Here is a 26,710-nt window from a genome sequence, read left to right as displayed (position 1 = left end):
CCCGTTTGGAGTAGCTCTTGGTCTCTTTTTACAAAGCGAAGTCCTTACTATGCACCAGGAATGTGTTGGTAATCCTTGTGCTGGACTCATTTTTCAGGACTTATGTGAATTTCATGCTTGATAAAATCAATTTAGTAAACAAACAATGTTTTAGGTTTAAAATTGGGGAACAGAGAAATTGAAGGTTCCAGATTTGGATCACGTTTATGTAAGGTACTTTAGATTTGTGAGATTAACTAAACTGTCAGTCTTGTAGTTTTGAAAACAGATTTATAGTTACAGACTGAAGGTTTGCACTGGAACTTTAAAAAAATCTTGCCATAAAAAAACTAATAAGCAGGGACTGACTAAAGATGCTGAAGAGTTGAGTGAGGTAAACTAATATCCCAAACAATGAAAAAGCTATCTCTAAGAATGATCCTTTAGGTACTACAGCTGAAGGGTCTGTTCATCATTTGAAACCAACTTGTAACTCTTGTTGATGTTAAACTGATCGAGTGAATAAAGGGCTGGGACAGTAACTAAAACTTTGGTTTGTTTCTCTTTTTAAGGTATTCCTCAAATACTATCATGTGGAGCAGCTCAATTTAATGCGGAAGGAGACAGTTGACATGATTATTTTGATTCAAGCTTATGTCAGAGGGTGGCTGGGTTCGAGGAGATACAAAAAGATAAAGGAACAAAGGGAACAAAGTGCTATTAAAATACAGTCAGGTAATAGCTTTAATACATTTACCATTTAGCTTAAAGCTAGTGCTAGTGCATGTTGATAGATGAATGTGTGTACTGGATGTGGATTTTGCTCTTTTCCTGCTGTTACATTTGACAAAATATCTTATACTTGGTCGTATCTGTCCTTATGAAGAAAAATTTCTTTTAACCAGATTATGACAATCTCTTTACTGAAATTACATTTATCAGTGTTACATTTAAAAGGCAATTTTAAGAATGAAAGGGTGTGATTGCACAGATAATACTCTTATTAATAATATTCTGGCATGCACTGACAAGGTTGTATAATGTAATAATGAAAATAAAATATATTAACTGTCGTAGATAATAAGGCCAATTACCCTGTTGATGGAGGTATCAACTGATTTTTTTAATACTTTCAAACATAATCCTATTGTACATTCTGATTATCCTGTGGTTTATATTCATTTATTTCATAATAAATTTATTCACCAGAAAATGTATTTTTTATGTAGATTGACTATTTATGCTTGTTTGCCATGTTTCTTGAAAGACAAAGCCTACAAAATGTTTATGAATATTTTAATAGAGGTCTGTAATTCCAGAATATTTTTATTCTTTTTTGTACCTAGTAGATTACCCGTTTTTTTACATCTCTTTTCAGCTTACAGGGGGTTTGTTGCTCGTAAAGAATACAAAAATGCAAAGCATAATAGAAAACTGGAAGAATATATTACCAAATTTCAAGCAAGTAAGAATTGTTTGCTTTCTTGTCTTTTAATGTGCTATCCATACACAATTTGTTGACCCAGATTCTTACTACACTGATTGATTATGCTCATTTTTCTGTTCTGAGGTATAGCTTATCTTTTATATGTCTATATACAGAGGCTGGAATGGGTCAGTGTATTCTGTTACCTGTACCTCAGAGTAGTTTAGGCATTTGACTGCTTTGAAGTGAGATGCTCAAATGCCATAGCTCCTAGTCTGAGATATTGAAGTACTACAGCTGCCCAGCTACGGGTGTTGTTGAAACCCACACAACACTGTCTGTATATAGTGTGTGTATGGGTGCTGCTGATTAGGAATAGGTTTGCTATGTACCAGTAATGGTTATATTTGGGAAGACTGCAAGCAGTAAATTCACTCATGTCTCTTCTTTTTTTGCCATTGCTTTGTTTCTCTTTTGCAGCCATAATGATCCTAGGTGTTGCTATGGGACATCTCTTTTTACCTCCTTGCACTTTGGTCTCCCCTGTCCCTGCAGAGACATCCCCAAGCTAGACACAGTCTAGGCAGCTCTGAAATTAGGAGCAGTAGAGCTGGAGAGACATGGCACTGAAGGCAGGTTGGATGGGGCTCTGAGCAGCCTGGTCTAGTGGAAGGTGGCCCTACCCATGGCAGCAGGATTGGAGCTAGATGATCTTTAGGATCCCTTCCAACCCAAATCATTCTGTGATTTTACGATTCTATAAAAACAGCTGGCACAAATCTGCACAACATTTTCAGTCATTTCAAAGGTGCCAACCCAAATATAAGCTAGTGTTGCCAGTACCCAGGCTATCTAAATTTAAACAACTTCAGATATGCCTTCATGAGCATATACCACCACCATGTTGGTTTTAATCATTGTCAGATGTGTCTGTCAATTGTACTGGGCCAGTGTGTACTGAAGATCACTGCAGTTGGTAGCTTTATTACTGCAGAAAACAATCTAAAACCAGCACAAAATCCAGTAATGTGCCAAAAATTATTACACATCTGAACGCTGTCAATTATATTAGGATACTTAGCAAATACAAACGTATGAACTTACCGCTTCACTCTGTTAATGTCCCAAATGTTTCTTTTTGTCCACCTTCTCTGTCATGTCTGCAGTTTCATTTCAACTTTTTCAGTGCACAAGAAGCCAAAACTAAAATGAAGTCCATTTTTACTTAGCTCTCTCCATTTTCCCCCCATTAATTTCTAAAACAATAGAAAACTCCTCTTCCAGTTTGAAAATAAAGCTTAGACACCAACTATCTCATAACAAACTTCTCAGAAAAACTCAAAAGAGAATCAGAATAGTCAAAAAAGACCAGATGCAGCTCATATTGGAATGTCCATTGATAACTTGATTTGTTTCAAAAATATTCCTGTTGAGTTGCTTTTATATGAAAATAGAAAGAGAATTGTCTCAGAAGTCCAAGAAACTCAAGAAGTATTCCAAGTGCTTTTCAATTTCAGCTTTTCTAAAACTCTGTCATACTGCAATATAAAATCCAACTGTGCTACTTCCAATAAGTATTTGTGTTTCTTTATCCTATATCCAGTTATCAAGGTGTAATTTATTTCCAATTTATATGGTGCTTCTTACATGGACTGCACCTAGTGGAGCTCAAGCTGGTCTAAGTTATGAGTGGGAGATGCTAAAGTACATAAAACTAAGCACTAAGTTATATGAATGTGATGGAACAGACTGCTTATGCTTCTTCCTTATTTTCAAGTGAGCTTGACCTTTTCACTGTGATGCAAAACACTTAGCAAAGTTGAAGAAAGAGTCCCATATATACCATGTCCACAGGGTATTTAAACACTTGAATCCAGTATCCCCATACTCTTGGTACTGCATTTGGAATTAGAGTTCAACAGAAATATTTTGACAAACCACCATGTTCTTTGTATTTTACCAGGGATTAGCAGATTTTTGCTGAATCCCTGGAATTGCAAATTTGTCCAAGTCACAGCACTGTGGGGACTGTGCCAGTTCCCATTGGGAAATTATTTGCAAGTTCAAAAATTTTTGAAGCAATATTCTGAATGCAACTCAGTTTCTGATTAGGACACTTCAGGGTAGATCTCTAAATGTGATTTAGGTGTCTAAACTGCTATTATTGTCAGTAGAGCCTAGGGTTTGAAAAATTATATTCAAAATCAGCAAATGCTCAGCTCATTTGCCCTTATACTGGTATCTAATGTCATTTGAGGTGCCCTGGTTATTTTGTCTGGCCTCCAGCTTTCTTTCACCTGGTATATCCAACTTTTCCTGTCCAGAAAGTCCCATCTGTCCTGTTCTTTCCGCCAGCTCCACGTGGATGCCTTGCCATCCTGGAGCACTTCAGATGGTACCAGATACCAGCGTGCTGCATCAAGGCCCCAGTGACCCATCAGCACCTACATGACTCAGGGAAGGCCCATGTTTGAGTCCTTATTTCTGGTTCAGACCAGAAAATTAACCTTGTTCCTCCCACAAAAGCCAAAGTACAAGCAGGGAATTTCTCTGCCACAGTGTACCTGGTAACTGTGGAGCTTAGCTCTTTCATGCTGAGCCTTTTAATTTTGAATAATCAGTCTGCAGAAGGAGCATGAGCTAAGTCTTCTGTAACTGCTGAGCTATAAAATTCTCAGTTTCTTTCTGATCTATTGAATGTTCAGCTAATTCCAAGCCTGTGCCAGTTTACAGCCTAGTAATCTCTATAGGCTGATAATCAGGCATTTCCTATGGAAATGAAAGACAGAGTCAAATCAGTTGCATGAATCAGGCAAAGCAGGTACATTAAGCTCAGAGTACTGTGCTCTGGAGGCACTTCTATAGCTCTGTGCTTCTGTTTTATTCTGCATCTTCCTATATTTTCTTTAGTCCACAAAACATGAAGAAAGAGCTGTTTGTATCCTCATGTAGAATGGGTACAGCTTCTGAAATCTCAAAAAGATTTTATGGGAATCATTTCAGATGAAACATAATCCTAATAGGCACCCTGGTCTGTATTTCCTTATTAGCTTTTGTTTAATGCTGTTAGAATTTGACTGTCTGAAATGTGTGACGCCCATTGCTTGCTGCCTAAGGTTGTTTTGCATTACAATTTGTATCAGTTGCCAGAGGATACTTACTCAGGAAGAAGAGAAAAGAACTAACTGAAACAAGAAACAAAGCAGCAATAACAATTCAGTCTCACTACAGGGGATATAAGGAGAGGAACGTCTTCAAAAGCAGGAGGTAGTGTTATTTTCTCTTATGTGACTCAAATGTGTCCCTTTCCAGTAATTACAGTGCTGAATAACAACATTATGAGAGAAGAGTGAAGCAAATTAGGATTATTCTAGATATGTAAACAGAAGTAATGTATATTTATGTGAAGGTTTTTAATGGCAGTAGCCAATTTTCTCATCTTTTCAAGTCCAAGGAATAAAGGCACATTTAGGAGAAAGATCAACAATACTGTACCTACCTGCAATGTTAATTAATCTATAAATGAGTCTCTTTTTGGAATTAGCTCATAATAAAAAATTTTCAGGCAAGAGTAAGATAGATCTCTGCAAGGAACTGTTCTCACTGTTCAAGATAAGCCAAGGTGATGACAGGGGAAGTATTCTGTACTTTAGGATTGTGTGTATTTATACATTCTTGAGATGCTAAAAGGTTCATGCCTTGTGTTTTTGTTAACGTTTAAATTAATTCTTTACTGTTTTATCAGTTCTCACACTACCTAGATTGTCTTCCTGACCATTTTTTGTGAAGTTTAACAGGGATGTTCCTTTGAACTTAAGAGATTATTATGTTGACAATAATAATATAATCTCTTTTCACTTTAAGAGACAATAGTAGTAGTAATAATAATAGTAATAATAAAATAAATTGCTATCTTTAATTCCATCTATATGCACTAAATCTTTCCCACGTTGCAATGTATCAAATTGCCAGTTAGTACACAAAGACCACCAAAGATAGTTGTAAAGTTGTCTCTATTCTTTATCTCCTTCAGCTGTAATTTTTGCCCAAAACTCTGTTCCATTCAGGGAATCACTTAGAAAGCAAGAAATTGAAAATGCAGCAATCATTAGCAAGAAGGAAAATTATGAAGAACTTCAAGATCCTGAGGAAAGTCCAACTGAAGTGGAGAGTGCCCTCCGTAAAACAGAAGAAGAAGCAGCTGCCATAGCAGAGGATGAATTATCTGCTGTGGAATTCCTTGAAGCACAACTGCAGCCAGCTCAAAATGATACACTGGAAGAAGTGGCAAGTGAGGAGACTCAAGATGAACCTGATGCTGTCATTGACAGCAAGTGCTCTGGGTACAGTGACATGGGGAATGTAGAGGAGCAACAGCAAACATCTGCTGAAGGAGAGGCAGCGTCTGTGAACCAGAACCTGGCAGTAGAAGAGGTTAGTGAAGGGGAAGAACAGGACTCTTTGGAAGAGTTACCCAGCAAATCTTCTGTCAGAACCTCAGCTGAACCTAGAGCCCAGCAAGAGCAAGATAATCAAGACACACTCATTGCAGAATGGCAAACTCAAGAATCTGCTGTGGTCCATCCCAGAACTGACAGGGATGTGGAAAGAAACCACCTAAACCGTGAAACAGCAATGCCTACAGGAAGTAAAGGAATCACAAGAAAAGAGTCACTAAGAAGAGGCTCATGGAAGCAAGCTGAGGCAGAAAAACAAGGCTCAGAAGACAAAGAGAAAGCAGCAGTGGTAATTCAGAGCAATTACCGGGGTTACAGAAGGAGGGGACAGCTCAGAAAAGAAGGGAAACTACCTTGCAAAAGTCAAGAGAAAACAATAAAAGAGCCAACAGAAGTAATACACATTCAAAATAATAATCCCCAAACAACAAAAGGTAGGGAAAGCACCTATACAGAGGCTGCAGACTCTAAGACACTGAAGGGAGACTCAGAGAAAGAGGCTTGTGATTTGGCAGCCTTTTCACGACAGGTAAGAAGCTTGTACGCAATATATGTGGAACATAATATCCTGAGCAGTGAGAGAATGGCAAAGTCTCTTTACTGACTTCTGTGGCACCAAGGTTTTGCTCTCTAAACTAAGACAGAGATTTTGTAATGTGTGTATTATAAAAATGCATATTTTGGTTTGCAAGAGAAAATAGCCTTTTCAGAAAGGAGGAAAAGTCAAAGAGTACTGGCAAAAATAATGTTAATCTGATTTAAGTTAAATGCAGAAACTTTGCCTTTCAAATGTTTGTTTACCTATCAAGGTCCCTAATTCAGTACACTTGTGAAATGTCCCTGTAAATGAAACTAAAGTTGCCAATGTCAGAGACTTGCACATGTGCAGAGAAGTATGCCTACAGCTGTAGAAGCAATCTTGCATCAGCAAGGCACCATCTGCCCACGTGTGTGAACCAGTAAGAAGTAGCTGTAGGACTGATCTGCAGTGTTGAGTTTCCTGTGTGTCTTTTTTTCTCGCATCTTCATTTTTTTCAAGAGATGAGGAGGTAAATGTGGTGAAACAATACCTTTTAAATTAATTCTCTAGTCCATTACTTTACCTTTGATTACCTTGGAACATGTATACCTATTTCTATAATAACATAAAAATATATTTTTTCAGATATCAAAATTATCTGAAGATTACTTAGCATTGCAGCAAAAACTGAATGAAATGATAATGTCCCATCAGCTGAGACCCGTGATGATGTCCAAAGATAAGCAAGCTAATGGCCGGCTTTCTTCTCATGTTTGCCAGTCAGGTAATGTTTAACATTACTGTTGGCAGAATTTTCATTTGTAAACAACACTGACAAGAAGATACTCCTGGTCATGGCAGGGAACAAGTAGATGAGTTAATTCCAGCTGCTCATATTACTCTGGCTGTATATTTTTGCACTAAGCTCCATATAAGTACATGTCTGGAACACAGTTCCCAGAGAAATACCCAAACCTGGTTGGGATTTATGTATTTACCATTTTTCTTGGTGTTTTGTTTCAGTGCTGCTTGGGATTGCTGAATGAATCCTTCTGAGACCTAGACATACAATCTCTAGAAATACTTTTATTTGGTAAAAATTCTGTATTGGCTCTTGGTAACTCAGGTGTCACTTAACTGTGTGTGCTATTGGTAGGAAAGGGACTATGCTTTCAAAACAAAAAAGTTTTTTAGGTAATATGTCAAACAATTTACTAAAGTTTATGACATGTATGCTAAGGGAATTTTTAGCTATCCACAAATACAACTGAGGTTATTCAAAACCTGTAGCTCCTACCCATATTGGTGGGTGTCCTTAAAATTGGATGTGAAGTTTTATTAATATTCAGCATCCATTTAACTCACACACTTAACAGGGCGTGATCTCTAGAAATGCACTCCAGAGTTATTAATATTCCAAATAACATGGCAGTGAGGATTCCCAAAATGCAAACATGCTTGAAGTAGCTTGGGTGGCAGTAGGGGAGAGTTCTGGGAGAATAAAGAGGACATGGGATTCTGAGCATGCAGATCATTAAGACTTGTGCTCCACCAAAAGGACTCCAAAAAACTGATTGAGCTGCTCAGACTTCTTCTGTTGGAATAGATATAACAGGGAATTTTCTCAGCTCATGTACTGGGCTGCAGATGTGGAGGAAGATGAGGGCAGATGTGGCAGATAACTGGCTGTGTCTTCATTTGTGTGACAGGGCTTGTGTGAGCTCACTGAATTGCCTCTGGGGAAGATCTGGGATAAGATCTAGGACTGTCTCACTGCCCAGAGCTAGTTGTACTATTTTTGTTATAACATTGTGGATTGTTGTCATGTGTGAGGGAACTTCTTTCTGTTCCCATGACTACATTGAAAAGATCTTAAAAGTACTTCAGTCCCGTTTTGGAGTCCTCTCAAATGGGCAAGCTGCTAAAATGAGGCCTTGGTGTTTACAACTCTAAGTGTAAATTGGCTGCTGGTAGATATCTGTGTAGTTCAGCCTGTTTCCAAGACCAAAGTCTGCAAGAGAAAATAAATGGGAAACTGAAAACTTAGTGCTTTCATTTAAGACAGAGCAAGGTTTGTAATTGTAATTAATGGTCTTGTATTGCGTTATCTACTAAATGCTGCTGATTTTTTGACAAGATAAACGTGAAAAATTAAAAATATATGCTTTGAAAAATGCCTCTTGGTTTTCCAACAGAAGCTAGAGAAAAGTGGTAGAGAGAGGGAAAGGGAATATAGAAATCCTTGTTTTATCATTTAAAGATCTCATCACTTGCACAAGTGAACCAGGTGAAAATGTACCAGTATGTTCCTGCCATGTGCAGAAGGCAGTGAAATCTACCCTTCACACTGCTATTAATTTAAATAGCTTTACAGGAGACAAAAGCTTGCCAGAGTTTGTCACCTGTGCATCCAACCTGCCTAAAGGGGTGACCAGCCAGCCACTTCACTTCCCTTTATGTCTGAAAATGTTGTGCTCCTGCCGTGTCACAGTGCAGAAGTTTTCCAGTGGTGAAGTGTGCTGACCTGTCCACTAAAAAACCTTTCTTGGTGTGGAATATGAACTTTCTTTTTCTACACTTAAACATAATTCACATTACAGGAAAACTCTTTCTTTTCCAGCTATGACTAATGCACAAGATGGTGAAGACAATACACTTCAGTAATTGCACACTTTGTCTTTAAGCCAGTTGGAAACTGGCTTTATCACAAAGCTGCATTGTCTTAAGTAAATGTTTATTATAGCAAACATGATCTAACCAGATGCAGAGAATATTTAATAACAATATGCCTGTGTTCAGTTCATTTAAGTTGTACTGTCTAAAACACAGGAGTAACCAACATTCTGGTTATCATGTTTTCTTCCTCTATGCAATATAATAAAGTATCTACAAAACCCCCAAAGATTTGAGGTAAGGTCCTGCAGATGGTCATTCTAAAGTGAAGCAGGTAGATGAGGTGATCCACAACCTTATTAACAGGGAGGAACCTTCCTGTCTGCCTGCCTACATTATGTGTTACAGTAGGATTTACACATACTCATTTACAGAAGGATATGCTTTTACTGCAGCTTTCCCTCTATGGCTGCTTTTCCTGTCCTACTCTTCTGAAGGCAGGGATTGTTGAGCTTTAGGTATTCTTTAAATCATGTGGTATTTACATATTTGTAATTACATTGGTCATTTACATTTATTCACACTTTTTCATCAGCTTCACTAGTTTTATATGTTGTTTGACAGCTATAGCACATGAATTCTATTTTACAGCTAGATAGGAGAGTTTGGCTGCCTTTGTCTCTGGGTAGGTGGCCATTGTGCAATCACACAACTTACCACTTCCTCTAATAAAATATTTTATTACATTTGCTACCTACTGAAGGGGAGGAACTGAGGGACAGCTGAGGGCATACTGTGACAAATGTTCAGATTTTTGAAATGGTTTGCTTGTTTGTTTGCTTTTAATAAAAATGCAAAGCTTGCAGTTCAAAGAACATCTGAGCAAAAGGTTAATTTAATCTTAAATTCACAAGGTTAAGTTGTTCTTAAATGAGTTTCTTCGTATTTATAAAATGCATAAAGAAAGCTGCACAAGGTTCCAGGAATAAACAAAGTTCCCTGTGGCTAGAATCTCTGAGTAGGTTATATTTGCTTCTTACATGCTTTCAGCCAAATGTAATGGCTGCACACCAGAACTGCACCCTTGGTCTGCTAGTGAGCCTTGGGTTGCTGTAGTGTCAGATGCACAAATGGCTGCTGTCAAGTTTTTTGAGATCAAAGCCTGAAGTGAGGGGAATTTGATCATTATGGGGGGAATTTTTTTTTGGTTTTTTTTTTCTAGATGAATCATAGTGCTCATCCCTCTACTTATTAAAGGACAGTTCAAGTACAAAATCTCAGGAAGAGAATTTTCTATATTTAGAATGAAATTCATGTGGTTTGAGGAACCCCAATGCAGCTGAGGACATTTTCAACTAAATGAGGCAATGAGACAAGCAGGGTTTTCATCCAAGATTCCTCCTGCTGTAGCCTGTTTACAGGAATTTAATGGGCAGGCTGTGCAAGGAAAGGGGGGCCTGTGTAGCACTGGGTGAGCAGGGCAGTATTCACCAGCCAGACTTTCCTCTTTGCAAGTGAGTAGTCAGCCAGGGAGCACTGAGGCGTGGGACTGCAGAAAAACAGGGTAGGCAAGCACTATTGGCTGGTGGTTCTTGGCTACAGGAATGGTCCTTTGGGCACCACACAGCCATGATGTAGAAGATCTGTGTTGGGAGTTGCTCAGATCCGTGGCAGAGCATAAGATCTGGGAGGTTGTGGAAGTGGAATACAGCCATTTTCCTTAAATATCCTCTACTAAAAGCAGTAATCCCAGGTCACCAGAAATTATAGGTGCTGGAGCAAGGGCAACAAAGCTGGTGAAGGGTCTGGAGCACAAGTCCAATGAGGAGCAGCTGAGGGAGCTGGGGGTGTTTAGTCTGGAGAAAAGGCTCAGGGGTGACCTTAGCACTCTCTACAACTGCCTGAAGGGAGGGTGCAGCCAGGTGGGGGTGGCCTCTTCTCCCAGGTGACCAGTGACAGGACAGACATGGCCTCAGGCTGCACCAGGATAGGTTCAGGCTGGACATCAGCGAGAATTTCTTCACCTAAAGGGTTGTTACACATTGGAGTGGATTTCCCAGGCAGTTGGTGGATTCACCATCCTTGGAAGTGTTTACAAAACAGCTGGATACGGCACTTCATACCATGGTCTACCTGGCAAGATGGTCAAGGCTGGACTTGCTGATCTAAGAGATCTTATTATTATTCTGTGATTCTGTATTAGTGTCAGCCAGAGACTGAAAATGCTTCCCTCAGTGGGGCTGTGGGAATTAGGTGTGAGAGAGCACTGTCAACCTCTGCTGTACGCAATCTGAGAGTTCTCCATCTCTTGCAGTTTCTACTTCTAGATCTGTGCCAGAATAATCCCTCTTTTTTTCCAATTGCTAAGAATTTGCAGCCACCAGCCATAATTTCCAAATCTGACTGTGTTAAACATCCCATGAATTAGAAATACCTAAAAGTTATTAACCAGGATGTTGAAGAGCAGTGCTTTTCTCAATGCAGCTTCCAAATTTGAGTTACATCCTCATGCTTTGTACAGTTAGAACAGTAAAAAGGTATGCACATAAATGTTGTAAACAGCAATACCTGTTAGCTTCTCATTATCAAGCCCTGGAATTCCAGTTGGTGTATTTCCATTTTTACTGATGACTTTCCACTCTCTCTACAAAACCTATGCAATTACTGCTTTTCCTCTTATTTTCCTTCCTGCTTAATTTCTGAGCCTGACTTTATGCTTCTGTCTCCGTAAAATGTGGAATAGCTCTAAATCAAGCATGTAACATTTCACTTAAATGACCTCAAGATGGCTTTGTCTGTTTTCTCCAGGTGGCTTAATAAATAGAGACCTTTGGTCCCTTAGATATTTATCACAGCTGTAACCACACTATTTCTCCAGTGTTCAGTATAAAATCTGTTGTAAGTCATCATTAATTTACATTAGCTTCCACAGATGTTGATTCCACAAGATTGCTGTCTTCCAAGCTTATCATTGTATGTCAGAATGTACAGACAGTTCAACCTAAAGGGCTGTTGATACTGACTCATCTTTATTCAAACATTTCTTGCTCATCCTTGAACACTTCAAGCACATGCAGCTCTCCTCAGTTCCTGTAGTTTGTGATGGTGTTCAGGTTACACATACCTTACTGTGTAATATGGAGGCAAAACTCAGAAGTGCCTTTTCAGCCCTATATTCAATTTTAAAAAGGAATTATAGAGGTCCAAGCTTAGAAGGCTGCCTGACCCAACATAGTATTTCTTTCCCCTCAATTCTTTTGCACAACTTACATGTGTACAACACAAGAGCTCAGATGAAAAGCATTTTTTTTACTGAAACCTTTATCATTGTGAAAATGGTATTTTTTGAATGTATAAAGGAGTCTTCTTTGCAGAGCATAGACACAAGAAGTATACAATTAATTTCAGTTGGAATAATTGTAATCCAGAATACAATAATGCTTTATCTGTTTGACATTGACGAATTAAATAATGTAACAGCATACACAGTGATAAATTCTTAAGGGACAGTAAAAGATCTTTAAGCATAATGAGAGCCTTTTCATTTGAATTTTCCTAGAGCCCCCAAATTGGGGAAGCCAAATTGGCTTAATTTCTTTTTTCAGATTTTCGTGCAGTCATGATCTCTGACAAAATTTTTGAATGTTCTAATGTTGTTTCTATTCAACAGCTCTAAATTTTAAGGGATTTTTGAAAGGTAGTGTTTCCACTTCAGGCTCCTGTTGTGTTTAAAAATAAAATAGGGAAGATATGCCTCTTCTCTCAAACAAATGGAAAGTCAGATAACTCCAGGTGGCCCATTTGAAATGCAGCAAGGTAGCAACAGTCCACATTAAGAGCCCAGTCAAGCCTGCTGTACCTATTGAAATCAAGGAATCTCACTTATGTTTAATACAGGTCACTGAAATGAATTTATTGCATCTAAAATTCATTGTTTAACATGAATTATCAGTAACCTGGCTTACAAAAATATTGTTGTTCTCTTAGGTACAAAATGTTAAAAATAGATTTGTTCATTCATTACAGAAGAAGCAGTCTGCATTTCAGATAAGAAACTAAAACAGTAAATGTAATCATTATCCAACTACAATTTCAATTAACATTATTCATTCTGGCTCCTGTGTATACCCATGACCTTTACAAGCCTTTATTTATCACACATAGCAAAAAACTTAAACAGCTAATTTTGCAGGAGTCAACACTGATGTATTACTGATCGTTTCTCATTTTAAATTATTGTGCTACCAGCTTAATTTAAATGATGTCTGCTGTACATAGGAGAGTTTTTATTTTTATTGTGTAAAAGGGTTTCTGATGGTCATAGGGGAACACAACAGTATTAAAATCACTTCATGTGGAAGTGGATTATATCTGCAAAACACACTACAGTAATTCACTGAGATCTAGATCCCCATTCCAACCTCACACTACATTCATTTATGAATAAGGAGATGTTTTTTTCTCATGGACTGTCCTTAGTATATCTGTGATGGGACAAGGGCAAGATCAAACCTCACTGGATAATGCAAGATACCTAGACACTCAGTTCACTGTGCTGTGACTTCATTCACCACCCCATATGTGTCCCTATGACCCATCTCTGCCATTGTTGTTCTGCTGCTATGCAACCCTTTTCTCCTTCATCGTGAAGGAATTGCTGTCACTGTTAACTTTTCCTATAGCTAAGCTGAAGGGAAGGAGACCAGGCTCACCAGGTTGTACATTTGTGATCTCTCGTCCCTCCACAGCCAGTTCTGTGGTCTTCCTAGGCAGTAGGAACCCTGCACTCACTGTTGCCTCTGTGACAAATGACCCATGAACCCAAGCAGCCCTGTATGTTAGCACTGTCAGAATTGCATATAGACTTTCAACCAGCAAATAACCAAGATATTTTTCTAGTTCTGTATGTGCCAACCAACGTAATCTGCAAGTCAGTATCTAACTCTGAATTGAGACTGCCAGGGGACAGTAGGCCATTTTGTGTTAAGATCTAGATTTCATTTCTATTGGAGTGAAGGCATTTTTCACATGTTTGCAGAAAGTTTTTGTAGAAATAGAGACCAGAATTTGAGTACACTAACATGGACTACATTGGATGGGATGGACATGGTCATGCTGTTTTGGCTAGTGGCACATGATATGACTTGAAATGAAAAGCCTCAGCAGGACACCTGGAGGAAAATCTTCACTGTGATAAGGTAGAGGACAACCTCTGAAACAGAGGTCTAATGCTGGTTCCCTCATTCAGGACCTTAAAGATTGACTTGAGTCTGAAAAAAAACATCACCTCTTGCCAAACAGGTCCCCGTCATGAGGCAGTAGCCTCACAGTAGCCATTACCTTCAGAGTCCTTTTCTGAATGTGGAGCATCAGCCCTTTTCAGCCCTTTCAGAAGGAGAGGCCTGGCTTTCATTATGTGTCATTTGTCCCTGTGGGCAGTCAGGACTCAAGTGGATAAACCCATTCTCTGCTGATGAAAATGTGCAAACCAGTTGCTCACTTGAATTACTGCTAGCAGTAAAAGTGGCTACGTGGATTTTTTTCTCTCTTTGGTAAAATCCTCTCCAATTTTTTCCAGAGACCTCTAGTTCTGTAAAGAAGTAAGCATTGCAGTCTTGTTTTTTTTACAGTTGTGGCCAAAGTAGAAGACCCTCGCCCAATGCAGAGACCCCCCAGAAGGCCACGGAAGCCCAAGACATTAAATAATCCAGAAGACTCCACCTACTACACTCTAATACATGTGAGTTTAAGAAACTTTTCTGGGCTAAAACTGTCAGATAGTACCCATCTAAACTATCTTTCTAATTGCCCAATTCCCATTACTGTTTTCCTATGCAGCATAAAACCTGTGTCCTGCTTAAAGGAAGCAGGCCACAAGCTCCACATTTCAAAGACTTGAAATGGAACTACAGAGTTACCCAGACTGGGCAGCTATGTCAGACCAGTGTTTACTTCTGTACCTACATACTTTCTCTGTGTGCATAAGTAGCATTTGCATTTTCAATACCCAAACCAAGTGCCCTGTCTCCATAGTTTCTTTGTAAGTCACAAGAGAGAACCAGGAGAGGCACAGGTTTGTTTGGAGCTATTTTCAGCATCTAAATTAGTGCTTGATCTTGCAGAGAGAGCAAATATTAAAATAAGTTGTATTAGTATGCACACTGTAGCTTCCTTTACAAATGTGTCAGATTGTGATTATGAAAGCATTGGCAAATACCAACAGCTCAGGAGACTAATGGATTTGAGTGTCTCTATATATAGCCTTTGGTCCAAGTTCAGATACCGAGTGCTGCTTTCCCCTCTTGACTTCAGTGCCCTTAAATATAGAAAAAAAGGCAGGAAAGTAAGCAGAGACAGTGAAAATGTAAAAGCAGCTCAGAAAGCACTTCCAACAAAAAAAAGCAATTAAACTGATTTGCTCGAGGTGCCTGTATCTTAGTGACCTATTTTAACAGCCGGTGAGAACCCAGCTAATAAACTAACCGTAGCAATTGCTTCTCCTTTCAACAGAAGGTGTCACCAGGGCCTGTAGGGACAGTTGTGTCTGGCATACCAAAAAAAGACAAATACAGCTATGTTTTATTCTGGGGCTTTGAAATAACACAGCTTTGGAATGGTGATATTCTGAAAAGAAATTAAATTCTTAAAAATAAATTTTCATGTAAGAATAAAATTTGTTTTGTGAAAGCAAGATTGGTGAGATAAAAGACTGAAATGAAAGGCATGAGACAGAATCTGTATTTGGAAATTTCTGAGAAGAGCAACTCTGAAATAAATGCCCATTTAGGAAACTAAGACTATAGGGTCAAGAACATAGTATTTTCAAGAGCTGATTTGTTACATGGCCAGCTCCATACCAGAAAACAGCCACAACAACAGCGCAAATAAAAACTGCAGTAGTGCCAAGAGATTTTTAATTAATTTTTTAGCAGCAGCTTTTCAAAGTATCAATCAATATTACCTTCAATGAGTTGTATTTTCAAAAAGGTGTGAAAAAGAGAAACATGTCTTCCTGACATGAAGTTCACTGGTCAGGGAAAGGTTCAACATAAATATCTATATACTGAAGCTTAGAAAGGAGACCTGCTAGTTGTTAAATTCTTAGACCTTGGCTAAGTCATTAAGCTCTAACTTTAGATGGTAGTCAGCTTTAGAGGGCAGTCAGCTTTCCCAGCTATTACGGATTTTCTACCTTATTAAAAATCTCTGTGACCTTCCAGCATTCACAGATTATTATCAATCCCGGATCATATGAAAGTGAAGGAACACAATATGAGTTTAAAAAAAAAAATTCTCTGTCTTTTGCAAAATCAGGTATTTCTCTCACATCGTGCTACAGACATTAATTAGGCACCTTACATTCTCACACATCTCCTTGCATATCTGAAGGGGTATACAGGTATAAACGAAGCCTGACAATAGCCCAGCGTTCATATAAGGCACGAGAATTTTATTTTGGGGTGCATTTTTTTTAACTCAGCCAATCATTTTGAAATTATGTCATGTTCATTTGCCTGCATACTGAAGTCCATCAGGATTTCTGATTGTAAGTGACTTTACAGTCCCTAGGTCTAATACATTTTCACTCATTTGCAAGAAACACAATTAAGACCACAATCTGCACTAAAAAATACTGCCTTTGAAGTATGATGTGTTAGGTGCTGCAACACAGCATTATTCTGGTTGTAGGATAGAACTCTACTAGAGATAAGAAATTATTCACATTCCCTATGAATCTTCTCTCCTCTGCATTTTTAGAAATCTTGTATCCTAAAGGTTCTTTTGTCACCTATTATACTGTTTTTAAATGGGGCCTTTGTCCATTTTTTTTCTACTAAACCTGTGTGAAGACTACACTGGTATTAATGAGAATAGGATTATGCCTCTTCCTACTGCATTGCTTCTATTCATGGAAATTCTCATGGCATCACAGTAAATTTGCCTCAGTGAGATAGTGCTGTCAACATCATTAAAATAGCCATAGCTATATCTCCTTTTTCTGTTCTGATTTTCATTATTTTGGTTTTTTTTCACGGTATGGCAACAAATTTCGGAGCAACAATGCTAATCTCATTCTCAGTCTCAAAGGTTCTTAAAAGAGGTTTTCTGGGACATCTGCATATTTTCTGTCATTTCTTTTACTGAAAAATATACAACACTCTCCTACCTAACATTGATGAATTTTACGTTTGCATAAGCTTTCCTTTTAGTATTTTTAATTACTTTTTATTTTCGTAGAAATCTATACAAGATGAAAAACGGAAACCAAGAAAAGAAAGGTAATTTTTTTCATTATCTCACTATTGTCACTCCAGTACTCTAGAATAGTCTTTAGCTATACTTCAACCAGGAGAATAAAGCATTGAAAAAATAATGTTAATTTGGTGATTCACAGGGGCACATACATACAAAGTTAAAATGCAATTTTCATTGACTAAAATCCATTATTGAATTCAGCCATTCCGTTTTCCTAAAACATGGTCCTTTACCATGGTAACACAGGCAATTATAATAAGATAAGGTCCACATCAAAGATAGTTCTGACACAAAAAATAATTGAAGGTGCTTAAAATTCTAGTCAAAACAAATGGGTAACCAGTTCTTTTTTGTCAGCAAAAATACAAAGACTGTCAAAATCTTCTCCTAAAAATATATCAGTGTCTGGAAATAAATAATAAAAAATTAAAACAATAACTATGAATAACAGCTTAAGAAGAGTAGCCCTTGAAATTTGAACCAGAAGTGTTTTTTTCCTGGTGTAACAAATCTATTTTGATGGATCTCTGCAGAAAAGAAAGAAGCAATAGGTATATTCTGTCCTTCCATATTTTAGATCCTTATGTGTGCTGCAGACCTGGTTCACAGCTCCTGACATACATCACAGCTTTATTTTATTTGTGTTTCTATACTGAGGCTTTTCTGCTGCCTCACTGCTGTGGCATCACGTGTGCGATGGCAGCCTGCTCATAACTGCCAGATGAATGGGCTCTCTGCACCCTCCTCGGCTGAGGTTGCAGAATACAAACTCTGTGGCTAAAATATGTATCTTAGAGGATGTTGTTTTGCATAGATTACATCTATATAAAATATGCTCACAGCACTGAGCTTCACTGAACTGCAATTTAAATCACACTTATTATGACGCAGCTTAAAGGATTGACCTAATGGTCAATCCATGTCTCCTATGTTTGATCTCTTTTAGCTTTTTTTCTCATGTCATTTGGATCCTAAAAAAATTTCACACCTATTGACTCCAGTCTAGGAGGAAAAAATAACTAACACACCAAAATCTAGTGTTTTCCCTCATTTGCCTCAGTTAGGTTTCACTCCTCTTAAATCTAGTTAACCAGTTCCCTGACTGCATCTTCTTTCATGTGCTGACTGTATTAGTGGAACATAGCAAGTGAATAAATTAATTACTTCTGGTTTCTAACAACGTGAGGATTTAATTCTGAACTTCTCTATTCAAATTCTTTTTTAGGATATTATTTCTTTCCTTAGCCATACTAAAATGGATGTTGGGATTGATTTTTTTTCTGTATGTATAATACCCTCAACAGCATTCACCTAACAAAATAAGAGATGTCTGTATTATTGATACCCATATCTGAACTAGTTGCTTTAGACTCTCTTCTTGTGCTCAGAGAAAAAAAAATAGTCATCTTTAGGAAAATTATCTCTTGATCAAAGAGATATCTAAAATAAACCAGATGAATTATACCATAAAAATGCCTCTCCACTGAGTCTAATGGCAAACACAAACAATTTCAGTAATCTGTGTCTCCTTTACAAATATATAACAGTATTTAGCATTTCAAAATTCTCAATATCTACATTTTACAGCAGTCATACTTCAGAGACTGATTTTTTGTGCCTATATATGTTTGTCCTTAGACTGTCAACACATAAACAGAAGTAGCAATGATATGTGGATGCCTTGGGTTTGTATGTTGAAAATAATATTGAAAAATTAAACTGTTAACTTAGTGTTCTTATTTATTGACAGTCTGAGTAAAGTGCTAGATTTAGATATCTACTACCAAGAAATTTCATCTACTGACTCCAGCTCCAAGGACAGCAGTACTACCACAAGAAGGAAGAGATACCCAATTGAGCGCAGGACTTCCATTTTACGAGCTGCTGAGCGGTAATTCATACAAAATAGTAATAGGAAAAAAATAAATATTCAAATTATTAATAAAAAGAAAATAAATGCATTTTCAAATACACATAAATATATTGTTTTAGACATGAAATTTTGCCTAATTATCCTGCAAAACATATAGCTAAAATTTCCCATCTCAAAATGGGAATATTCCCCATGCAAGAGGGACAAATGCCAGTGTGGTTGGTATTGAGCCTAACTGCCAGTTATTTGTTTCCCAAGGGCCAATGGACAGACATTCTGTGTCTCTGATCTAAAATAAAATGAAACTGAAGCAGAACCTAAAAACCATATTTCTGATTAGTTAGACTTTCTTCATATTTTCTGCAGGTAAGATTCCAGCTTGGCTGCCTCCTTCTACTGTCCTGTAGCAGCACAGGTGTCTGCAGCCTGCATGCACCTTGCCAAGGTGGACAGCCAGGATAAAACCCCAAACTGAGGGTTCACTCCACCTCCTCTCTTCCCAAACAGACTTCATAGATGGTGACCACTGCCAGGCTAAGGAAATTCATATTCTCACTCTTACCACGGCACTCACACATACTGCAGATGCAAATACACATCTATATATCTTAATGTAATTGTATCTTCATTCATATTCCTAAATGTAACAAAAGCATGGAAAACTATCTAGGTCAAAGTCTTAAGGGAAATGCTATGCTTGGAATGAGCACTGCATTTGAAAATGTATCGGTAGTAATCGAGGAAATGTTTGTAGAACATTTAGAATATAGAATGTTTTGTGTGCCTTACATAATTCATATCCAGCCTATTTTTCACGTAGGATCTAAGTTAGTTTCAGGAAAGTGAAGACATGTGATTAAAAGTAATAATATCAGAGAATTACCATATAGTTTACAACCATTAGAAAATGTTGCATTTCTAAGGTGGTTAATGACCAAATCTCTCACCATGAGATCTGGTTCAGGTGAGTGAAAGTTTTGCTACTGAGCTTACTAAAAGGAATTTCTTACCCTTTACTGTTTGCTGCTCTGATTGCAGCCTAAGTAGCCATAGTGAAACAAAATATGTGTACCTTCCAAATTTACAGCTACCTCAGAGGGCAGATGAATGTAATTAATAAACGTTTCTGCACTTCAGTATCTCTTGAATAGGGTCACCAGGATATAAAGACTGTACAGCCATTTCAATCTACAGAAGTGAAGCATTGAGTACTTTTATTTAGCAGTTTACCTTTGACATTGGTATAGGACCAGTGGTGGAGGCACCTTAAGTGTAGAACACTACAGGTTCTTGTAATTAGTTCAGAGTAATTTACTTTTTAAATAACGGTCTTTTATTTTTAATCTTGCTCTGTGGTAACAGCTGATGCCATATCATCATTCCAGCCTGTCAGAGGTGGCATCCAAAATGCATCTTGCCATCTGAAAAATAAAAAGAGATGGACACTTAAAGTGAACTCCACAGGCAGGTTAAATAGAGAGCAAACTAATTTATGCCAACTGAAAATCTGGTGCAGTAACCATCAGGCAAAGGTACTGCAAAGCATCCCCATGCTCACAACATTTTCATGTCCTTTTATTATGTCCCCTTCATAGAAGAACATGTTGTTCTTCTGTGTTCATCAGCTTCTAGCATATAATGTGTTTGTTCCGAGGTGCCTGTTTTGTGCAGCACAGGAAGAGGCCTAGCAAAGTCAGCTGGTTTTTTTCCTTTCTCCTTTTATTTTTCCCACAAGGGTGGAGGTTAAGCAGTCGATTAGGAGTGTTTGCCAAGGTAAATGTTTTGACTTTAATTTCTAAAACACTTCTGTGCATAATCCCTAGGTCGAGGGTGGCAGAAAGACCCCTGGAAGAGAGCAAAGGCGAAGATAATCCCTATGACTACAGACGACTGCTGCGGAAGACCTCACAGCGCCGGCGCCTTATCCAGCAGTTCTAGCTGCTGCTGCTGTTCCTGCTGCCATTTGGCTTTTATTAGCATAATTTTTTTTATCATTTTATACCATGCATTTCCTTTTTTTTTTTTTTTAATCCTCAATGTTTCAAGTTTATGTGTGTGTTCATGTGAATATGAATTACTGTGGTTTACAGCCCAACACCATTGCAAAGGGACACTGTCAGTCACAATCCATATTCTTCCCTAATATAAAAATCAGGTTTTTGTGTACCATTGCTACATCCTAAAATTATTAAACAGCTTAAATCTAGTTTACTTTCCTCAGTGCATATTTCTTCTTTTACATTTTATCAGTCTCATCCAATGAAAATAATAATTTACTTTATAGTTCCCTGGTTAATCTTTGAAATTTCCATGTGCACCTTAGTTATTGTTTCTAATAAATTGTTTTACAGGGAAAAAAAATACAAGAGTACCATGGAGGAATTTCTGCTTGTTTTAGTTTACATTGCCTAAACTTTGGGATGACCTGTTTGTGGCAAGTGTCCCTCTAATGAAAATTAAGGCATACGATTAATTGGATAGCATACTATGGCAGTTTATTTCATTATTGACTTTACTGTAAAGCTAGTAGCCAGTTTTAAAGGTCAATATTGTGTGTATAAGCTTTATGTTGGAGATGTCCATTTATAGGAAGTATATCCAGCCCTCTCCTCTGCCTCTGAGCTTTGTGACTAAGTGATGAACTTTTAAATCATGTTTGCTTTGTTCTCATTTGCATTAGATTTTTAGGAATCTTAATCTCTGGGGTACCAAGAAAGGAATAGAAATACACTCTCTGGTTGATTGCTGCTGAAATGTAATGATCATTCTTAATCAGTTCCACTGGAAATTAAATGAAAAATAAAAGCGATAGCCACAGTGTTCAAATTTCCCCCTGATTCCTTATTCAAAAGACCTTATTTCACAGAAACCACACAGATAATTGCAGCACTTCCTTTCAGGATTCATAATTGCGTGTTCCCAGCTGCAAAGCAAGAGAAGGCAGATTTCATGATGCGAGCATAAAGGCCTGATCCTACTCCGTTCCTCAGCTCTCCTGAATGTGACAATTGGCGGCAGCAGTCAGCCACAGGGGCTGGGTTTTGTCCGTTCCCCACACACATTTGGCCTTTTCCCCAGAGACAGATAACCATGGCTCTCTGATCTGTAACTAGTTACAAGGCTCTGCACCGGATTAAAATGTACTGCAATGTAAAATTTGCAATAAATTGTTAAAATTTTGAAATTTGTTTTAAAGTTGCTTTGTCACGTATTATTAAAATGGTAAATAAAAATGTACAAAGCAGTGATATGCTTGGTTGTGTCTGAATTACACCCAGAACCGACAAAACACTGTGGGTTGGGGCATGAGTGAGCAAGGCCAGGAAGGGCTCACAGCAGCCTCTGCCCGTGGAAAGCTGAAGTTATTGTCTACGTGCACGCCAGTGTGATGCGGCAACTGGAACAGACTGTAATTCCACACAAAATGATGGTTGGACTGGTTTTCTTCTGCTTTCCCACCACAGCAGTGTTTTAAAGCATTGAGACATTTCTGTGAGATCTCATGGTGGGACACTCCCCATAACCATGTGGGTGCCTGCAGAGAGCAGAGATGCCCCGGGATGAACACAGGGCCTGCCTGAGGGCAGCGTGGGGGCCCTTCGTGACCAGCGGGCTCGGCACAGCCACAGCCTGACCTGGTGTGGTCCCGCCTGCCTCCCTCCAAGGCTTGAAATCCCTGCCACAGGAGAGGCAGTCGCGGCAGGGAAAGGCGCCCGCGGAGACCCGGCTGGGTGGCAAAGGGAGGTTTGGTCCTTCAGAGACGTCGTGAAAGGAATGGGAGCAATTGTTCTCTTCCTCTTCCCGTCTGGCCGCCGGGCCCTCTGCGAGGATGGCGCTTCCACCAGGGTCCCTAAGCCGGAATGTTGCGGGAAGCCCCCGGCAGCACCCCGGGGCTCCAGGGACACGCGGGGGCAGCCGCGGCGTCGCTCAGGGCTCCCCCCGCATGTCCGTACGAGCCAGGATGGCCCTGCCTGCTCGGGAGGAGGAGGGACAGAGGGACACCAGCCCCGAGCGGACCCCTCCATCAGCGCCTTCTCCGCGGCGGCCCGGCCCGACGGGGCGCCCGCCGGGCTGTGGGCTGGCCGGCGGGACGGCGGGGGCTCGGGGGTGTCTCTTCCCCATCCCCGGACCGCCGGCGGCACGGGCTGTGCCGGCGAGGAGTGCCCCGCTCGCCCCTGCGGAGATGCCCCGGTGCAGAAGTGGGAGGTGTGGTGGGGGAATTTCCCTTCGCTTTGCATCTTAAAGGACTGAGGACACTTCCACGTAGTCCCAACCTTCTCCTCGAGGGGATACCTCGAGGTAACCAAGCTGGACTACCGCGGCCGCCCGCGCCAAGACGTGGAAAACTACCATTCCACTCCGCTCAGCGGCACCGGGCGGCTCAGCGCTCTCCACCCGCCCCGCGGGGCTGCGGCCGCATCGACCGTCCGTGAAGACGGCACAGGCACCCTCGCTCGCCTTCGTGATTCAAGGCAGCTGCAGCCCCAGCTCCAGCAACGCCTCGGGTCTGCCCCGAGCGCTATCGTCCTCCCACCGCCGCCCCTCGCTCCGCCGATACAGGGTGCGGACATCCCTTAGAACAGCCGTGGCCGCTGGCCGCCTCAGCGGGCACCTCTTCCCGTGGAGCCGCCCGCCCCGTCCCGGGCAGCTCGGCGAGCGCGCCCCGGGGGCGCCCACGGGACACGCTCCCACCCACGCGTGCCCGGGGCGCTCCCGCCCCTCCGCCTGCCGCCGCCTGGCGCAGCCGCGCACTTACACACCCGCACACTCACACTCACGCACACTCGCTCAGGCCGCCTGGGCTGCAGATCGCCGCTCCTCGCCCGCCCCGCCGGTTCGCCTCCGCCATGGCAAGCCCCGGCTCCGGCTTCTGGCCCTTCGGAGCCGAGGAGGGCTCTGCAGCCGCCGAGACCCCCGGCACAGGTAGGGGGACGCCGAGCGGCCAGGCGGGATCGGCCCGACGGAGCCGCCGTGACAGCGCTGCCCGGTCGCCGGAGCCCGCTTTGTGACAGCTCGACCGGCGGGACGAAGCGGTGCGGGCGGCGGGGACCGACGGCGACTCGAGCCCGGGCCGGCGCCGCGGGGCTCTGCGGGCAGGGAGTTCCTGGGGAGCGGGGCGGGGGTCGGGCGAGACGCCCCCAACCCGCGCCCGCTCCACGGACCCCCCGCTCGATTTTCTCTTACAGCCAGAGCTTGGTGTCAGGTTGCCCAGAAGTTCACGGGAGGGATCGGAAACAAACTCTGCGGTAAGGGCAGGGAGGCCCCGGTAGCCCGCGGCGGGGGCGCGGCTGCGCGCCCGCGGAGCGCCGCGGGACCTGCCCCGGGCGGGGGGGGCGGGGGATGAGGGTCGATGCCCCGGTAATGAGGTCGTGTGTCCGTGTCGCTGTCAAGCCCTGCTCTACGGAGATGCCGAGAAGCCCGTGGAAACCGGCGCCAGGGCAGCAGCCCCGGGGGTAGCGGAGCCGAGGCCGACCTGCACCTGCGACAAAAAGCCCTGCGGTTGCCAAAAAGCGGACGTGAATTACGCCTTTCTGCACTCAACAGGTAACGGCGCTCCCGGGGCACGCTGCTTCTCTAAACTTACAAGAGAAAAACAGTGGTTCGGTCGGGAAATTGCCTGCGCTCGCCTTGCGCGGACGCGTGGGGGGTCTGGCGGTGCGCGGCGGAGCTCTTTGCCCTCAGCCCCGGCCCCCGCCGGGCATTTCTCAAATCTGTGAAAAATCACTCAACAAAAAATCCCGAAAAGAAAAACCCAAAGCAGTAAAATCCCGCGTACTGGATCCCGCGGCTTTTTCTTTCTAAGGAGCACTGATAGCATCGACCTTCTCATGGAAGACCCTGCGATGTAATTAAGCTTGGAGGGGAGGAGGGAGATAGAGCGCTCTCCTACTAATTTGCTTTAATTCGAGATATTTTTGCACTTCATTTTTTCTAACCTTGGAGGTAGCGTCTCCGCCAGTGAGTAGATGCCAGGTCGCTGCCGACATGCTCTGGCTGTTTGCTCGGCAGCCCGGGACCCCAAATTAGGGGCTTCCACTACAGTCTGGCTTTGACTGAGCCATCGCTCTTAAACAAAAGCTTTGTGTACGCCGAGAGCCCGTGCAGCAATGCCTCAGAAAAAGGCATTAAATTATCAACAAGTCACTCGCATAGGAAAGTCACCACGAAGGTATTTTATTGCAGGGCAAATTACAGTTTTTAAGATGCTGCTTGTATCATTTGTTACTCAATCTTTATTTCCTACGAGATTCGTTTTCCCTTTATTCTTGTTTCCCTGCTCTCAATGTCTTAGAAATTAGTCTGAAATATACTGTGGACAGAATTGGCCAATTTAGATAGGATATTAAATCTTGTTATCTCTCAAAACATTCCTTGAAATACAACCTTGCCAATTTGCTTATTAAATGAAAACAAAACATATTTTTATTGACTACCGTGTAAAGATTTTGTAAACATAGAGAAGGCTTTGTTCAAAGTCTATGCATGTTGTCATAAAACGAAGTGAACTTTTATATTTCTCCATTCCCAGATCTTCTGCCGACATGCAATGGAGAAATAACTACTATGTCTTTCTTACAAGACGTTGTGGACATTTTACTTCAGTATGTGGTGAAAAGTTTTGATAGATCAACAAAAGTTATTGATTTCCATTACCCAAATGAGCTGCTCCAGGAATATAACTGGGAACTGGCAGACCAGCCACAGACCTTGGAAGAAATTTTATTGAACTGCAGAACAACTCTGAAGTATGCAATTAAAACAGGTAATAGCAATGCTCGTTTTCTACCCTGTATGGTCTCATCCATTGATTAAAGGTGTCATTTCAATTTAGCTTGAAACGGTAAAGATTGAAGCAGCAACTGTATTTTGTCAGCTCCAAGCAATTTCTAGCAGAGACAGAAATCGTTTTCCAAAATGATAAAACACTCCAGCAGTTCCATCTCTGTAGCTGTCAGTGCAGCCTCGCACACCCTCTCCGATTTAAAATTAATGCGTCTGTGCGTCGGAGTTGCCGAGTGTGCTACAGCGCAGACTTTGCACCACCTTCACCACTTTCTGCCCTTCCTTTCCATCCATTTCACGTGAGACGCCCGGCGATGGCCTCTTGCGGGGGCGCGGCAGAGGGTCAGAGTCCCTGCACGGGGGCAGCAGGGACCAGCCCATTTATTGCCGAAATCTCAGTAAAAGGCCTGTGAATTCAAACTCTGAGCGGCCATTTGCCATGTCTCTCACTTCGCCTGCAGGACATAAAATAAAAAGAGAATTTAGCAAAACCTTACACAGAAATGTCGAAGATTTTGTTTCAACTTTAGGCTCAAGCAATAAAACCAAAGTCGGATTTGTTTTAACAGCCATTTGTTGTTTTTCGCTGGGAGAAGCAGGGATGGGTCCTGCCTGCCTGGGATCCCCCGTTAGTCGTGCCCCGCTGTGGGGTTCGTGGAGGGAAGGCAGCATGGATGGGGCTCGCCCGGGCGTGGGGAAGCGTCCGACTCCGCACCGGGGCCACCTTAAATAAACCGCGGCGGAGCGGGCAGAAAGCGGAGCCGCAATTACGGCTGTCATTGGGAAATAATAGGGAGTCCGGG

The 26,710-nt window shown here is 41.2% G+C and overlaps 2 protein-coding genes across 4 annotated transcripts in view; both read left to right on the top strand.

Moving 5' to 3' along the window:
* The window catches only part of MYO3A (myosin IIIA), a 120,424-nt gene extending 97,276 nt beyond the window's left edge, over positions 1-23,148 (top strand). For all 3 annotated transcript variants that reach the window (XM_033066264.1, XM_033066273.1, XM_033066259.1), the window contains 9 exons: positions 552-714; positions 1,358-1,444; positions 4,549-4,672; positions 5,473-6,391; positions 7,028-7,166; positions 14,626-14,735; positions 17,234-17,274; positions 19,002-19,142; positions 20,948-23,148. In XM_033066264.1, the coding sequence (XP_032922155.1) occupies positions 552-714; positions 1,358-1,444; positions 4,549-4,672; positions 5,473-6,391; positions 7,028-7,166; positions 14,626-14,735; positions 17,234-17,274; positions 19,002-19,142; positions 20,948-21,062 (1,839 nt within the window). In that variant the 3' untranslated portion in view covers positions 21,063-23,148. The remainder of the gene's footprint in view (positions 1-551; positions 715-1,357; positions 1,445-4,548; positions 4,673-5,472; positions 6,392-7,027; positions 7,167-14,625; positions 14,736-17,233; positions 17,275-19,001; positions 19,143-20,947) is intronic.
* A 702-nt stretch (positions 23,149-23,850) lies between these two features.
* The window catches only part of GAD2 (glutamate decarboxylase 2), a 40,825-nt gene continuing 37,965 nt past the window's right edge, over positions 23,851-26,710 (top strand). The window contains exons 1-4 of the mRNA XM_033066287.2: positions 23,851-24,047; positions 24,311-24,370; positions 24,516-24,668; positions 25,654-25,887. Of these exons, the coding sequence (XP_032922178.1) occupies positions 23,972-24,047; positions 24,311-24,370; positions 24,516-24,668; positions 25,654-25,887 (523 nt within the window). The 5' untranslated portion in view covers positions 23,851-23,971. The remainder of the gene's footprint in view (positions 24,048-24,310; positions 24,371-24,515; positions 24,669-25,653; positions 25,888-26,710) is intronic.

Source organism: Catharus ustulatus, chromosome 1, assembly GCF_009819885.2.
Source record: "Catharus ustulatus isolate bCatUst1 chromosome 1, bCatUst1.pri.v2, whole genome shotgun sequence".
In the NCBI taxonomy this organism is placed as follows: Eukaryota; Metazoa; Chordata; class Aves; order Passeriformes; family Turdidae; genus Catharus; species Catharus ustulatus.
Note: the sequence above shows the minus strand (reverse complement) of the source record. Positions and strands in the feature narration are given on the sequence as shown.